The 16,466-nt window shown below is 34.4% G+C and overlaps 1 protein-coding gene across 3 annotated transcripts in view; it reads left to right on the top strand.

The window, feature by feature from the left end:
* Positions 1-10,768: 10,768 nt before the first annotated feature.
* LOC127790007 (calcium-binding protein CBP-like) overlaps positions 10,769-16,466 on the top strand; it is a 79,038-nt gene continuing 73,340 nt past the window's right edge. For 2 of the 3 annotated variants that reach the window (XM_052319205.1, XM_052319204.1), the window contains exons 1-3: positions 10,769-11,297; positions 14,354-14,400; positions 14,503-14,697. In XM_052319205.1, the coding sequence (XP_052175165.1) occupies positions 10,823-11,297; positions 14,354-14,400; positions 14,503-14,697 (717 nt within the window). In that variant the 5' untranslated portion in view covers positions 10,769-10,822. Of the gene's footprint in view, positions 11,298-14,353; positions 14,401-14,502; positions 14,698-16,192; positions 16,458-16,466 lie in introns of those variants that run through there. The other variant, XM_052319203.1, reaches the window with a different exon arrangement.

The raw sequence follows: 16,466 nt of genomic DNA, 5'->3' as shown, positions 1-16,466 counted from the left end.
CTAATTTCCAAATTGGTTGTCGCTTGTAATATTGTTGAAACTAGTAGGGAATGACTCTTTAGCAAGAGTAAGGTGTCGATTGGTGTTGTTGCTTCCGTTTGAAGGAACATCGTGTCTCTTTATTATATTGTAAGTGGGAGAATGATGTTGATTAGCATCTTTACTTTCACCATAAGCAGGAGGACGATGTCAATTGGTATTGTTACTTCCATTTGAAGGAACATCATGTTTCTCTGTTACAATATAAGAAGGAGGACGATGTCGATTGGTATCATTACTTCCGCTTGAAGGAACTTCGTGTTTCTCTATTACGATATAAGCAGGAGGACGATGTCGATTGGTATCGTTACTTCCACCTGAAGGAACATCGTGTTTCTCTGTTACAATATAAGAAGGAGGACGATGTCGATTGGTATCATTACTTCCACCTGAAGGAACTCCGTGTTTCTCTATTACGATATAAGCAGGAGGGCGGTGCCGATTGGTATCATTACTTCCACCTGAAGGAACTCCGTGTTTCTCTATTATAATATAAACGGGGGGACGATGTCGATTGGTATCGTTACTTCCACCTGAAGGAACACCGTGTTTGTCGAATTGAGGCAAACCATAGCGACCAGCAACAAGGAGTAAAGAAAGAAGACTGAATGCTCCAAACAAATATATCTTAGGAGATGCCATTATTTCTCCCAATCTCACTAATTTGCACCCAAAATGAATGTCTTGTGTATAAATCCATCTTTTTTTTATAGGACAACTCTTATATAAGGCAAGTTTTTGGGTTTCCAAAGCCTTTTGAAACTATTCATCAACACAATTTATTAAAATTTCCTTCTAAATTCCCAATCTTTTAATAAAAGGGGATTTTGCTAATCAATGTAAAATCATCAATTATATACTATAAAAGATATTGATTTTGTAGACCAAATTCAAATCAATTGTATCGTATATATATGCTTTACACATAAAAGAGAATATCTCCTTTCTTACAATCCAAGGAAAATAGAAAGAGTAATTTTCTCCTATTTTTTAGTTGACAACTAGTGGCGATGTCTTTATTTAAGGATTGTAATAAAAAAAAAAAATCTCACTTTTGACTTTTTAATTATAACTAATTATATTAATCTAATTTATTAATATCCTCAATCTTTTAAATATATGTTAGGAATAAGTCAATTTTCTTTCTACGGGACAACTCTTAAACACGAATTCTTGTTTTTTTAAAGGGTTGGGAGAATATTCATCAAATCAATTTATTAAATTTCCTTTTAAATCCCCAATCTTTTAACAAAAGATTGATTTTGCTAATCACTATAAAATCATCAATTAAATATATTTGAAACTATTGACTTCGTAGATCAAATTCAAATCAATTGTATCGTATATGTATATGTTTTACACATAATGGAGAATATCTCCATTAAATCTTACCATCAAAGGCAAATAGAGAGAGCAATTTTCTCCCAATTTGTAGTTGAGAAACAGCAGTGATGTCTTTGTTTAGGGATTGTAATTTCAAAAAATCTCGTTTTTGACTTTTTAGTTATATAAATCTATTTTATTAAATGTGTAAATACTAGATTTCGCGTATAAAGTATTGCCAAATTTTTTTTTTTACTAAAAAGTAATTAATTTTCTATGAGTTGTTTCACATAACTTCTAGTTTGTACTTTTGTTTTTAGTTTTGGTTTAAAGAAATTTAACTTGTTTAATATTATTGATTTTTTTTAGAAAATAAATGTTATTGATTTTTTTATTCTTATTTAAGTAAATTAAATAATCACCCATAAAGTTTGGCTTAACTAATTGGAGAGACTATTATAAAAATCACAGTCACCTTTTTTTAAAAGATAATATAAAAAAACTATTTAAACTTTTTTATTCTTTCTTTATGAATAATGTTACTGATTTAGATTCGAGATGGATCTCCAATCTAAGTGGCACCTTTTGATTAGGTAATGAAAGCGTGCATAATAAATATTGACATTTACATCTTTTTATTGTCTAATAAAAAAATATCACTTATATTGAAAATTCATCTCCGATCTAAATAAATAACATTATTCTTCTCAACATTATAAAATGACAATATTTATTAAAAAATTAGATAAAATAACCACTTTAACCTTACTTTCTCTCACGCTGTCTCTCCCCTCGCGATTGTTACTATTACCTTTATTTCCATCGTTGAAAATAGATAGGGATAGACGGGGGAGGTGAGGGAGAAGAAAAATAATAACCTCTCAAGTTGGTTGATGAAACCCTAAGCTATATATGTTGCATGCAACAGTAAACTTGCTCATCATTGAAAAAAAAAAACAATTGAACCCTTTGATGGTACAATTATATATACAAATCAAACCCCAGTGGGGTGTCAAATAGGCAAAATGGGTGAGAGAGAGATTGAGAAAGGGGAGAGATCGATCACGAAAATGACAGAGAGATTGATTTGTTGTGGAGACAAAGATAAAGAGATCAGTTTGTAAAATAGATTTTGCATGCCGTGATAATTAACACACACCATTAGTGATATGTAATTGGCCTTCCAATGTTCAAGATATTATAGATAATCTTGATTAAAGTTAAAGTTGTTGGTTATGACAAAACAATACGCGACAAGGATGATGCGTTCAACACTTCTTTAGTAAAATTGATGTTAAAAAGCATGACCCCATTTTTTTTTTTTTTTAATAATTCAGGCATCGGTGCTTACGCTCCCCTAATCTTGGGCCTATATATGACCCCCTAAGAATCACAGGAGGGGTACATTCGGGTCTGATCTCAATCAGCAGAGTCAGTATTGGCTCCAACAACTCACAGTCCAACAAAAATTACATCGCTTGTTTTCAAGTTACTCCTCCTATCACTCGAACCTGTGATGTCCTTACCATCATTTCCCACTTCCACCTCTAAGCTATCCCATAGGGGTTATACTGATGGTGGTTCCTTGTTACCAATAGGATTATTGTTGGAGAGAGAGAGAGAGAGAGAGAGAGAGAGAGAGGGGGTAAGGATAAAAAATGGGAGATGACTTTGCATTTGTTTTGTTATTGGGTGTGGTGTTACGTGGGAAACAAGAAAGAGGGCTGAGAAAGGAGAAAAAATGGGAGATGACTTTGCATTTGTTTTGTTATTGGGTGTTACGTGGGAAACAAGAAAGAGGGTTGAGAAAGACATGAGAGATAATAGAAAAAAAAAATTTAAAGTATAAAGACATTTTGACATTTTAAATTTTTAATTAAAACTAATTGTTACGGTATTTTTTGGATCTCTTTTTATGGGAAGGACTCGATCTAGCAGGCCGGCCTAATCTCCTGAAACTCAACGGGTCCAAGGCCGAGATCGTCAGAGTAAGGTCGCACATTGCCGAAATTCGAGCTCAGACCGTGGAACCAAACAAGCTCCTAGCGATACTTTTAGCTCGCTGGCCGAACCGTTCAATGATACATAACAAAAAGACCACGGAATAATCGGAGGCGATGTCCATTTGTTTTATCTGAGACAAATCAAATCTATGATAATGCAGAATCTATTTCTAATTTTATAGAGCTGATAAGGACATATTGTCTCTATAATATTATCTTCTCATTTTAGATTTTATGAAAATTATAAATACCCCACACTATAAATTGGAGTTAAAAACCATTGTAAAGGGAAAACAAGAATAACATTATGTTACTCTGTCAGAATAATCAAAGAACAGTCGAGAACTAGATATCATTCTAATCAAACCACGTAAATATTTTTCAGTCTGTGACTTATTATTTATTCTATTTGTTTCTCTTCTTTGCATTGGTGTTGATTCTTTCATTATGGGCCGACGAACTATGATCGACCAACTACGAACGTTAATACAAACTAATAATAAAAGGTTATAATATATATTATTAAAATACAAGAATAATCATTAATATTTTTTCAAATATCAATAATACTTAGGCACGTTCAGCTAAAATTTATGAGGTATTAAGCGCATTATTTATTATATATTTCTTATAATGAAAATATTATTTAAATATTTTAGTTAATATTTTGTATATTTATATTAATATAATATAAAATATCATTATAAATATCAAAATTAAATCTCTAAATAACCTTTTTATTTTTATAAATTCTCTGAAAGAAAGTCATAGGAAGTTCGACAACCCAAGGTAAGAGTTGACTTAGAGAAGAAAAATCAAACTAATTTGTCATTTTGAGATTTGCGCATAGCATATTCAAACTCTGCAAGTGGGCCACTAAGAATGTGTTTGACAGGTGTGAAAAATGAGGGTGGAATTTAAATTTTATCTATATTTTAAGAAATTTTATCAAATAATTATTCAATTTCATAGAATTCGAATTCCATCTTAATTCAAAAAACTGAAAATTTTCCTTGAAATCAAGGGATTGAAATTTCTAGGAATTGAAGTGAGAATTGGAATTCCATGAAATTAGAATTCTACACTCATTTTCCACCTCTATCAAAAACCCCTAAGGGTGCGTTTGATAGCCCGAATTTTTCAAGAAAAAAGGTAACTTTTCTATCCAATTTTTAACTTTTGCATTGTTTGATAGTATTTTTTTTCCCAAAGAACTCACTTTCTCATTAATGGTCACGTGAGATCATTTTCTTTCAAACCATGGAAATCAAATTCCTTGGGGAGAGGAGATGAAATTTTCTTGACAATTGAGAAGGGCAATGGGTGGGCAAAGTTGGGGATGAAGGAGAAGGGAAGGTGGGTGGGGGAGGGTTTGTAAATTATTTTATATTTTATATTTTTAATAATTAATAAATATAAATGTATAAAAAGAAAATATGCCAAATCACATATAAATTATTTTTTTGAAAAACAAAACAAAAATAATTTTGTAATTTTATTTCTTTGAGAAAATAATTTAATTAATTTAAAATATGTTATTATTTTAATTTTTTTTACAAGATTTAATATTTTTTAATACATTTTCACCATTGAATTCCATGAAAAATGTGTCATTTTCCATGAAAAATAATGCTTATCAAACACGAAATGCCAGGAAAATGATCTAATTCTATGAAAAATATTATCAATCAAATACCAAAAAATAGAAAATAACATCATTTTTTAGGTAGAAAATTATACCAATCAAACAACTTAAATTTTCAATTTTCAAAAATTCATTTTCCCTACAATTCAATTCTCTGGAATTCATTTTTTTTCCACTCAAATTTCACCCTTGCAATCAAACACACCCTAAGGGTGCGTTTGATAGAGGTGGAAAATAAGGATGAAATTTCAATTCCATGGAATTCCAATTCTCACCCCAACTCTTAGAAATTTCGATTCCTTGATTTCAAGGAAAATTTACACTTTAGTAAATTCCGATTCCTTGATTTCAAGGAAAATTTACACTTTTTGAACTAAGATGGAATTCGAATTCCATGGAATTGAAAAGGTGTTTGATAGAATTTCTTGGAATTTAGATGGAATTCGAATTCCACCCTCATTTTCCATGCCTATCAAACGCACCCCAAGTGTAAACGGTGGTACCCCTTATAATTAAAAATACAGAATTGCCCCTGTCTTATAATTAAAAATACAGAATTGCTGCTTATAATTAAATTTAAAGGGTTTTTGTATTTTGTGCTTGGCAAAAGACAAGCGGTAGCAAATATATTTTATCTTTAAATAATGTGTATTTGTTACATATTATTTTTAAATTTAAAGCGTTTTTATTAATTAATAATAGATTTATTTTATCCTCTCATGCATCACTAACAATTAAGAAGAGCATTTTAAATTTAAAAAGAAAATGTAACAAACATGCCTTATTTTCAAACAACGTATATTTATTACTTTTTATCATATGCTAAGAATGCAAAACAGATAAATTTATAATTTAAAAGTTGTATTATTTCTAAAATTATAGTATTTTTTTTATAAAAAATCATGATTTTTTTTTTTTTTATACATGAAAAATAACTAGAGTCTTGAGCCTCACTTGATTTTATGAGGTTAAACCGAGAAAGGTTCTTAGGGCACAGGTCGAGCGGTCCGATGAATAATATGTCAATATTAATTTAATAGGTTGCGAATTCGATCTTTGTTTTGTGTAAAGCCTAAAAACTTAACTTGCGATTTATCTTCTATAATATAATCTAGAATACAAGTATCGAGAGTTATTAAAAAATGATCTTCTCAAAATTAAACAGAGAAAGAAAAAACAGTAAGGATGTGTTAGATTGTATTATCTAAAATTTAATTCTAGGTAAAATTTACCTAGAAAATAAAAATCACCCCACTCCATTAGAAAATTAATTTCATGAAAAAAAAATTTTAAAATGTTTGTACCATACATATTTTTTCATAAAAAAATTAAAAAAATTTGATTATTTCTATAAAAAATATTATAATAATTATACATTTTATATAATAAATATGCGACGAAACACACTCTAAAATAATATTTGAAACCTAGATAATTTGGTTGACGTGGTCTATACTCTATAGCTAGGTTGCCTCAACCTAATAATCATTATCGCAATGTTTTAGGAATTGTTGACGTGCTGGGTACTTCGTCAATAGCGTGAGTCACTGACACACAGAGGAATTAAGAAAAGAATAAATCCCGTCAAGTCTTATTTAATTTAAGTCATTGTTACATGCATTTTATATAATTTATTTTTAATATTTCAAGTTTTTATGATCTCCCCCCCCCCCCCCCCCAACTCTCCTTCTGCTTCTTTAAGACACCGCATGAAATTTGAGAATGGGAAATTCTATCATATCTTGTGTCATTTAGGTTATTATTCTAACAAATAAATACTTTTGATATTTAAAGTTCTTAGGGGCTTTTTTTTTTTTTTTTTTTGGTTTAGACAACTTTATCTAATAGGTCAAAGTCCTATTTAAACTCTTTATGTTAGGTCATAAAACTCGATATATCCAAACTAAGAGCAATTTAGACAAAATTGTGAGATTCAAGCGCTATTAATTTTGATCAACTGAATTATGTCTTAATATAACTCAAATTCTCATAATTTATGTTATGAGCAATTTTAGTTTTCAAATAAGTTCTTTGATTTAAATTTTTTTTTATAATTTATGATATGAAAACTCTTATAAGAGGCATAAAAGGACCGTCATGGTAGAGGTTGTGTTAGTGTTGTGTGTCTTAATGTTATATTTGAATAATATCTAGTGAGTTTGTTTGTAATGCATTAATTGTATTTTTATATAAATTTATAAAAAATATATTTTTTTTCATTCATATTTTCTCTAATCAATTATATGAATAAGTTTCTAGATTTTCTTTGTGAGAATTTTATTCTCATAGTGTTGAGATTATATGACAAGATTATTTGGTAACATAACTTCTTAAATTATTTCTAATCCTTAGAATCTTTAGATGGGGACTTCGATTAATTGAGTATGGACTAACACAAAGGTTACTACCTTGTTCGGTATGGGGATATCGATGGGGGATGATGTCTCACACGCCATATGACATGAGATGTTGCTAGTAGACCTGTGGATAGTAGTTGGGGAACGATCAACTGAATTTAATACAGATGACTGACCACATAACATGGTGGATAATGGTCGAGTTATCAAGTTGCGATGGTGTGTTGATCTTTAGACTTGCACTGACACAATTATTTTGTGTATTGATGTATGGGATTTGCTAACGAGCTGAACCATCCAATTGGGAGGTGAGAACGTTTATCTATGTGATTCCATATTGCTGGTATTAGAGACAGGTGCTGAGAATATGATCCGTTGCTCTCGTCAGTATTTGATGTAGTAAACGTTTTATGTGATTTACAATTAATGTGACAGGACAACCCATGGTCAAGGCAGATTGAAAGTTCGGAAATGTGTTTCCTAAGGTGTCATTTGGTAATATTAATGAGGTTTGACACATAGTTATTGAGTTTATCAGTTTATCGTTTAATGACTCTCACTCAGTCGAGACGTTAGATGATAAAAGGATTATAGCACACGGTAATCGTCAACTGTAATATGTTCATTTGAAGTGAGACTTCACTACCACCTATACTGTCATGAAACCTATACTGTCATGAACCGCTACTAGGCGCTATTTAGGAATTCTCGAAACGTCATTGCGATTTGGAGAAGTTTCAGTGATGGGTCAAAGGGTTAACCAATACTGAAAGGGTTTTTGGTATTATCTGATTGCTAGCAGGCAGTGAACCTAAAAAATCACACACCATATAGTATTGCGTTTAATATCAACATCATATGCCTAAAATATCTCTGGAAGTGATTGGTCAAAAGTTAATTCTTACCCTTTCAAGCCAATAATGCATAGTGTATAGTGCATAGTAAAAGTGTATAATGAAATTGCATAATAATCTCTTAATGATTGCAGAATTATTAAGAGAGGGCGACGAACGTGAGGAATAAATTGTATTGGGAAAAGGAAGAAAAGAAAAAGGGAAATAGGGGATTGATTAAAAAGAGGTGACCCCTTATTTTCTCTCTCTATCTCCCTACGTAGTTTTATTGTTCTTCTTTTTTCTTTGAAAATATTATGCTGTCATAGAAATTATACGTATGAAGGTCACACATATAATTTTGAGACGCGGGTACTGGTGATACGCGAAACCTCTATGTCTAGCACGGGAAAAAGTAATCAGAACGATACTATTCGACATAATAGGTATGGATAGACTAGGATCACCACAAGGTGATGTGGATACAGTCTCAGTAATAAATTGTTTATGTACTCTAACTTTACATTGGACAACAGATATGTATTTATTTATGTTCAATTGTTGAATATGCGTGTTGTTTAAATACCCAACCTCTGTATGACATATATATTATATTTCGCTGTGTGTATCTAATACATCGTAAAATTTTTATTTTTGCTCGTATTATCATACTAGTGCTTATTTAAAGCAAAGCAAGTAGGGCGATTGATGGTGGCTTACTCTAATGAGTCATGATATTTGTATATGGGGGTTTCGTAGGGGGTTTACAAGTAGATGTTCTTGCGACAAATTGGAGGACTTATTGCAATAAATTTGCGATATTTTCTCATCTCCTCTTCTCTCATATTTCTTCGCTTCCCCCTCTAGCAACCGCTATTCTTTCTCCCATTTCCCCTCTAGCATCGCTTCTCACAATCGTCTTCGCCTCGCCACTCGCCGCTGCCTCGCACTTGACGCTTGCCACTGCCTCCTTACTTTGCCTTTTGCAACGGTAGTAGACTAGGCGAGAATGCAGTGGGCGGCGACGGTCGGTCAAATAAGGATGCATCGCAAACGGTGAGCAACCAGTACGAGGTAGTGACGAGTGGCGAGGGTGAGGCAACGACTAGAGAAAGGCTTTGAGGGGTGGTGTTGGAGGGGGAAGGGGAGAGAGAAGAGTGAAAAGGGTAAAATAGTTATTGTGAGAAGAGTAGAAGGGACAAAATAGTTATTTAAATCCTTGTCAAAGGTCTATCGGTACAAATAGTATTATTCCACTATAATTGCATTGGTTATTGATGGTGGCAAAGGGTCGAGATAGAAAATGTTTGATTGAGAGAGAAAAATGAAGACGAGGGGAGAGAGAGAGAGAGAGATGGGCAATGAGATAAATGTGATATGGCTGTCGAAAGAGGAACAGAAAAGTAAAAAGGGAGAGGGGGAATGGGCAATGAGATAAATGTGATATGGCTGTTGAAAGAGGAACAGTAAAGTAAAAAGGGAGAGGGGGAATGATGTGGCAGTAGTGGTGGGGAGGCAAAGATGGTGGCTAGAGATGGGACTTGAAGGTGAGATGACAAGGATCAAGCGTGGTGTGGAGGCAAAGATGGTGGCTAGAGATGGGACTTGAAGGTGAGATGACAAGGATCAAGCGTGGTGTGGCACTGGTGCTCGGAGGCAAAGATAATGGCTAGAGACGGAGCTTGAAGGTGGCAAGAGATCGTCTCAAATTTTCATGTTTCCAGTAACTCTCTCTCTCTCTCTCTCTTGTAACTCAATGATCAAATATTAGGGATTGAACTTTTTTAAAAAAGGTTAAAGATTTTGATAAAAAAAATAAAAGTTCATTTGGTGTTTAACCTAAATATCCACAATTCAGAAGATGTTCTGGTTAAAGACCCAAAATTTAAGGGGGTATTTAGTCAATTTATTTAACAATATTAGCAACTAAAATAATATTGTGCTCAATTTTAAAGCTTAGCTTATGCCGAGTTAAATAGTTAAAATTAGAAAAAAATGTGACTAATTTACCCAAGAATATATTGAAGGTAACATTCGTGATATAAGTAATAGAGCATAGTTTGTTTTTCAAAATTTATTATAACTATTTTTATTATTCGAAAGATGTATTAAATTAGATTTACATTATTAGAGGAAGTATCTTTAAAAAATTATATAAGATAACACCGGCTCTGTTTTAGTGAAACTTTTTGAGGGCTCTAAAATTAATTTATCCAATTAAGAAAAGCCATAAATCATTGGGAATTAAGTATTAGCTTCCACATGTATGTTTGACCTTACTTTTTTAATTTAAAATACTACAAACTCTTTGCATGTTTATATATATATTTTTTCATTAAAACTAACTTATATATTTAATTTTTGTTTTCATCCTCAGCTGTCAATTTGAATAACAAAAACATAAAACTAAAACTAACGCAACTCTCACTCTCAGCTGTTGATTTTCGTTATATTTAATTTCGATTCAAAATATGGTCTCTATTGAAATGTAAAATGGTAGTTTCGTAATAATAGACAACTCTGAGCCCACAGTTTCAATTCCAGCTTCCATATGAGATCCACACCGTTCCGATTCAATCAGAACTGGAAAATCAAATCAGTCTGGAATCTGAACTGCCGAAGATGTCCGGCTATCCACATAATCCTTCCCGCTACGGTTACGGCTACGGCTACGCCCCTTCGCCGTCTCAGCCCTACTCCGCCGCCCCACCGCCGGGTCAACAGCCTTACACACCGGTGGCGACGCCCTACGGCGCCCCGTCCGCCCCTTACGCGCCCGCCGACAAGCCGCAGAAGGTCGGCGATAAACCTTACGCGTATGGCGGTCATCCGCCACCGCCTTCGGCCGCTCCTCACGGCTACCCTCAGGCTGCGCCGCCCTATGGCGGTCCTTTCGCCTCGCTGGTGCCGTCGTCCTTTCCTCCCGGCACGGATCCGAACATAATCGCGTGCTTCCAGATTGCCGATCAGGACGGGAGCGGTTTAATTGACGACCACGAGTTGCAGAGAGCCCTGTCTTCTTACAACCAGAGTTTCAGCCTCAGGACTGTTCATCTTCTTATGTATCTCTTCACCAATTCTAATGCTAGAAAAATTGGTCAGCTCTCTCTCTCTCTACACACACACACACACACACACACACACACACAAGTGTGTATGCGTACATTTTCCATATGGATTTTGTATTCTTGAAGTGATTGGAGGGCGATATCTAGCATTTCAGGTATTTAAGTTGTGGTTCCGGGAGCTATTAGATAACTGGACCTATCATTTACTTCTTCGGGGAATTGTGCATGTTACTTAATCCATTACTTGGAAGCGAATACTTGACTACTATTTGCTAATCTGATCCGGTTGGCAGAAGTATGAAAAGAAGGCAAACAGTAACCTTTGCATCCGGCATATTGCAGTAGGTCCGGGCGGGGACGAAACGTCCCGGCGTAAAGTAGATTATGTTGGGCAATTTGACTTGACTTGTGGCGTTTGATTTAGGGCAGATAGATACAACTTGAGGTATATCTTTATGCAAGCGCCGCACTGGGGGCCCTTTAATGCTGTGAAATGGCCGTGACGCCCCTGCCTTTTGTGCCTTTTCATAAAGTCTCGTTTTTGGGTCGAGCTGGATGGGGTAATGATTGAACCATTAGGTGTTTAGTTCTCCAATAATTTCTGGGTTGAGTGGATCTTTTTTTGACTCGATGGTCTCCCTAAGGCATTTCACATGGTTGATGCGTTTTGAGAGGGGAATCCATCTGGTAATGTGGGGCCAGTTTTATTAGTAATTGAGACCTCGGCTTGATTTCTCTTGGAAAGCTGTAGGGCCATCTGGAAAAGCATATTTTTTTAATAAATTAAATTTTATTTTAATTTGATTTAGCATCAGGATATATATATATATATATATGTATTTACCAAATTAGCATTAGATGTATCTGAAGCTATCTGAAGCTGGGTTTAACGTCTAGGCCTAGAAGAGAACTCAATTGATTGAACCAGGAGGTCTCTCTTTTGGCCTAGTCGCCTAGACACGCTAGTTCAACCAGTGGATCATAGGCTGACCACTATACCGTGGGCTTGTTTGGTATCAGCTTTTTAGTTAGCTGCTTCTGCTGTTGGAAGCCAGTAGAAAAATCTAGGTGTTTGGTTACCATTCTATAAGGAACTTTTCAAATAAAAAACTACCATTTTTTGGGCTTCTAGGAGCACTTGAAGAGGAAAAAAATCAAAAGCTCATTAATAAATAACTTTTGATATTATTGCATCAAAAGCGTTACAAGCTTTTCATAAGCGAGTTTCTCAGAAACATTCATAAGCTTAAGTGTTAGTTCCACCTTAAGCCACACCAAATGCACCCTATATTTTTCAACACTTAGCAAAACAATTCCTAAGTGTTGGCTAAGACCTGCTAGTTAAACCAGGGAGTCTAGGCTAGGGAGAGACCCCCTGGTTCAACTAGCGGATCTCTCGTTGGCCTTGATCCACTGGTTGAACCAATGGGTCTTGTTCGGCCCAGTTTCAGATGGTAGTCGATACTAGTTTGGCAAAAAACTATATTCTGACACTAAATCAAAATTAAAAAAAAATTGTATAATTAAAAAAAAAAATTCCACTGTCAGATCCGCAAGGGTCTAACAATGATTGGAGTCTGATCTCTTCCAAGAGGAGAGAGATCACAGTGCGAAACAAGATAAATCTCTCGAAAGTGAGGGAGAGTGAATTAGAGAAACAAAGAGATAGAGAGGGAGTAGGAGAATTGAGAGGGAAATGTGAGGGAATCAGAGAATTTCATTCAAATTCTGGATGCCTCCAATAGTAGGGTCGGCCTCAATTTATAGCCTTCCCGCACATGCCATACACATAGGTTCCCACCTGATTTGATAACCGCCTATGTATTACACGCCTCTTCTACCCGTGTACAATTACTTATTGCATCAACTACAGCTAAATTCTGTTTATTACAGTATACCCCAGGTACATGACATCCACAAAAAGCTTTTTGTTTATTATCTATTTGATTATAAAAATAATGAAATATTGCTTTATCATCTAGAAACTTGATGTGAAGTTTGTACAAGGGATGGAAGCAACTTCCTTTTAACCAGAAGTATTTGATACATTCAATCACATGGTTGTCTGAAATAGCAATAAAGATTATTTGTATGAATTTCACCACTCACAAATGACATGTCTCATGACAGACAACTGTCTAGTATCATTTAACACATTTATGGATATAGCAAGTGGTACTTATTATTATAAATCATGGGGAGTTTAAGTACGTTTTGAAAAGATTTGAATACTTTGGGGTACTTGAAAGTATGGAACTCCCGGCTATATGTTAAACTTTAGGACTGCAAGGTTTTGTATGTATTTCCTTAAAATCATGAGTAAGAGGTATTTACTGCAAAATACATAAATAAATAAATACATTGGTAAGTTACAAAACCCTATACTGTAAAATATTACTCTACTCATGTCCACACTGGATTGAGTGGTTGGGCTTCGTCAGGTACCATTATAAATTTGGACTGCTAGGTTTTGTATGTTTTTCCTTAAAATCACGAGTAAGAGGTATTTACTGCAAAATACATAAATAAATAAATACGGTGGTAAGTTACAAAACTCTATACTGTAAAATTTTACTCAACTCATGTCCATACTGGACTTAGTGGTCGGGCTTGGTCAGGTAGCATTATAAATTTAATTTTCTTTCATTTTTTCCTCTTGCCATCCTTTTGGATCTCTCTTGTTTATATTTGCTTCATGATTATATGAGAAGTGATAATTTTCAGGCTCTAGTTGTTTTGGGTAAAGATTTAGTGGAGGCTTTTGCATATGACCTAAGCTGGATTTATTGTGTGATTGGTCTCAACCGCAGACCCTATTCTGGTCCATTTTTTATTTTTCCAGCTCCATTATAAGTTCTTATAGTTCATAATTTAAAATTAGCCATTTAATCAAAGTATAGATGCTTATCAATCTTGATTCTCCTTTTTATCATTCCAATTTTTTTGTTTTTTCAGTGGCACGGGATGCAGTTTGGGGGGGGGGGGGGGGGGAGGATTTTGTTTGTAGTGTTATTTAAATTGCTCTTACTCTATACCAATTGAAGTATTAGATGCTGAAACTTATTTTATGGTGAATTGGAAACAGGACCAAAGGAATTCACAGCTTTGTATTACAGTCTCCAGAACTGGAGGGTATGTTGAGTCATCTAGTTTTGTCATCTGTGTTGAAATTTGTGAATTTTTATTCATTGAATCCTCATAACTTAAAAGTTTGTTTGGATTTCATTGTTTCAGTCAATCTTTGAGAAATTTGATAGGGACCGAAGTGGCAAGATTGAAATGGGAGAACTGCGAGAGGCACTGCTGAGCCTTGGATTTGCAGTTTCACCAGTTGTTTTGGAATTGCTGGTGTCCAAGTTTGATAAAACTGGTGGAAGGAGTAAGGCTATTGAATATGATAATTTTATTGAGTGTTGCCTCATTGTTAAGGTATGCTTTCTGTGACATCACCATTATCATTATTGGTTGTTGCCATTGGAGAATGATTTTGCACTACCCTAATCTGAGGTTTCAGATGTGTACTAACTTAATATAGGGAAATGTTGAGTCCAGCCAGGTTCCAAAAAGCAACTTAGTTAACCTGAAAGGGTTTGCTGCATTTGTACTGTGTGAACTAGTGGGTGAAGTGGTCTTTTGAGTTAGGTGTCTAGTTAGTACAGGATACGATACTCATAAAGCTGTATATTGATGTAGCCTGGACTTATGGAGCTTCCTTTGACATGCGAGGCGCTTAAAAAGAAAAGACATAATAATAAAAATAGAGTAGAGGGAGGGTAAATCCTGGTAGCAAAGGTAAGATTAACTCATTTATGATTGGAAGGTCATGGGTTCATGTTGTGGAAGTAGCCTTTTTACAGAAAGGGAAAGGCTGCATACAAATACAACCCCCCCTCGGCCCTCACAAAGTGGATAGCTTTGTGCATTGGGATGCCTTTAGTAAAAATAGAACAGAGAAGAAGTATTAGCAAAAGAAAGAAGATGCAGAAATTGAGAGGAAGGAGGAGAAAATGGAAGATATGATGGGACAACCTGCACAAATAGAAAAGATCCTGCAAAAAATGAGATAAGAACTTGTAGGGGAAAACAGAGTAGTGGGCTGAGTGACTCTTGTCATGGAGAGAGAAGGAAGAAAGAAGTACAACAAAGAGAAACAATAAGGATGGACTTGAGGGAAGAGAGGAGAAAGGGGGAGAAGGAAGAGGAGAGAATAACAGTGATTAAGAGATGAAATTTAAAAGGAAGAATATAATAAGAAAACATTAATTGCAAAAAAGGGCAAGGCAACTTTAGATGGATGAGATATAGTCAATTTCCAGAAGGAGATATAATCAATTTCCAGAAGAAAACATCATTCATATTGTCCATACGAAGCCAAATTGCCTTGTAGTTTCAATACCAAATTTTATCTGTATAAAATACTATTGGTAACGACTTAAAAGTTTTGAGATATCATCATTAAAGCCTCAATAACATCTAAAATAAGAAGATTTTGGACAAGTAAAAATATTAATGTCATCCCTGCCATGCTGCACGAGGTTCTCTACTTTGTGAGGGTTAGGAAGGAGAGATTTATATTTGTGCATGGTATTTTCTTTGTATATCTTTGCAAAGACACTTTGTCTGCAACCAACTCAGACTCATAATGTTTCAGTCATGAAGGAGCAATCTAACTGTGGCTACTAGTGTAGTCCCTATTCATAAGCAAAAATATATTCCTCATAAAGAAATTTGACTTCCATTAATTTATTTTTAGCATAGCATCAATTGAACTGCATCACACAAACTCTTAGCGTCTGCTACTTGTTTTCCCCCGGCCCTCTCTTTATATTCCAGAAAAAACATTTACAGTGGGTTGGTTGGATTAGTAATGCTCATTGTTTGGATTCATTTACCATTGAGTTGAATGGGAGTATCTCTGTTTCAGGGTCTGACGGAGAAATTCAAGGAGAAGGACACTAGTTATTCAGGATCAGCGACCTTCACTTATGAATCTTTTATGCTAACCGTGTTGCCCTTCCTCATCGCCTAGAATGTAAAGTAGTCTGTAGAAGAGTTGTGGCTTGGAGTGTATTGACAATGTTTTAATCTGCGTGTATCTTTTTCTATCATTCCTTGCAGTTTCTTGTAATAAATTCGTTGGGTTAACTTATATTCATGTTATTTAATGTTTGTTCGCTTGCTTTGCATCATTAGATGGG

The sequence above is a fragment of the Diospyros lotus genome, chromosome 14 (assembly GCF_014633365.1).
Source record: "Diospyros lotus cultivar Yz01 chromosome 14, ASM1463336v1, whole genome shotgun sequence".
In the NCBI taxonomy this organism is placed as follows: domain Eukaryota; kingdom Viridiplantae; phylum Streptophyta; class Magnoliopsida; order Ericales; family Ebenaceae; genus Diospyros; species Diospyros lotus.
Note: the sequence above shows the minus strand (reverse complement) of the source record. Positions and strands in the feature narration are given on the sequence as shown.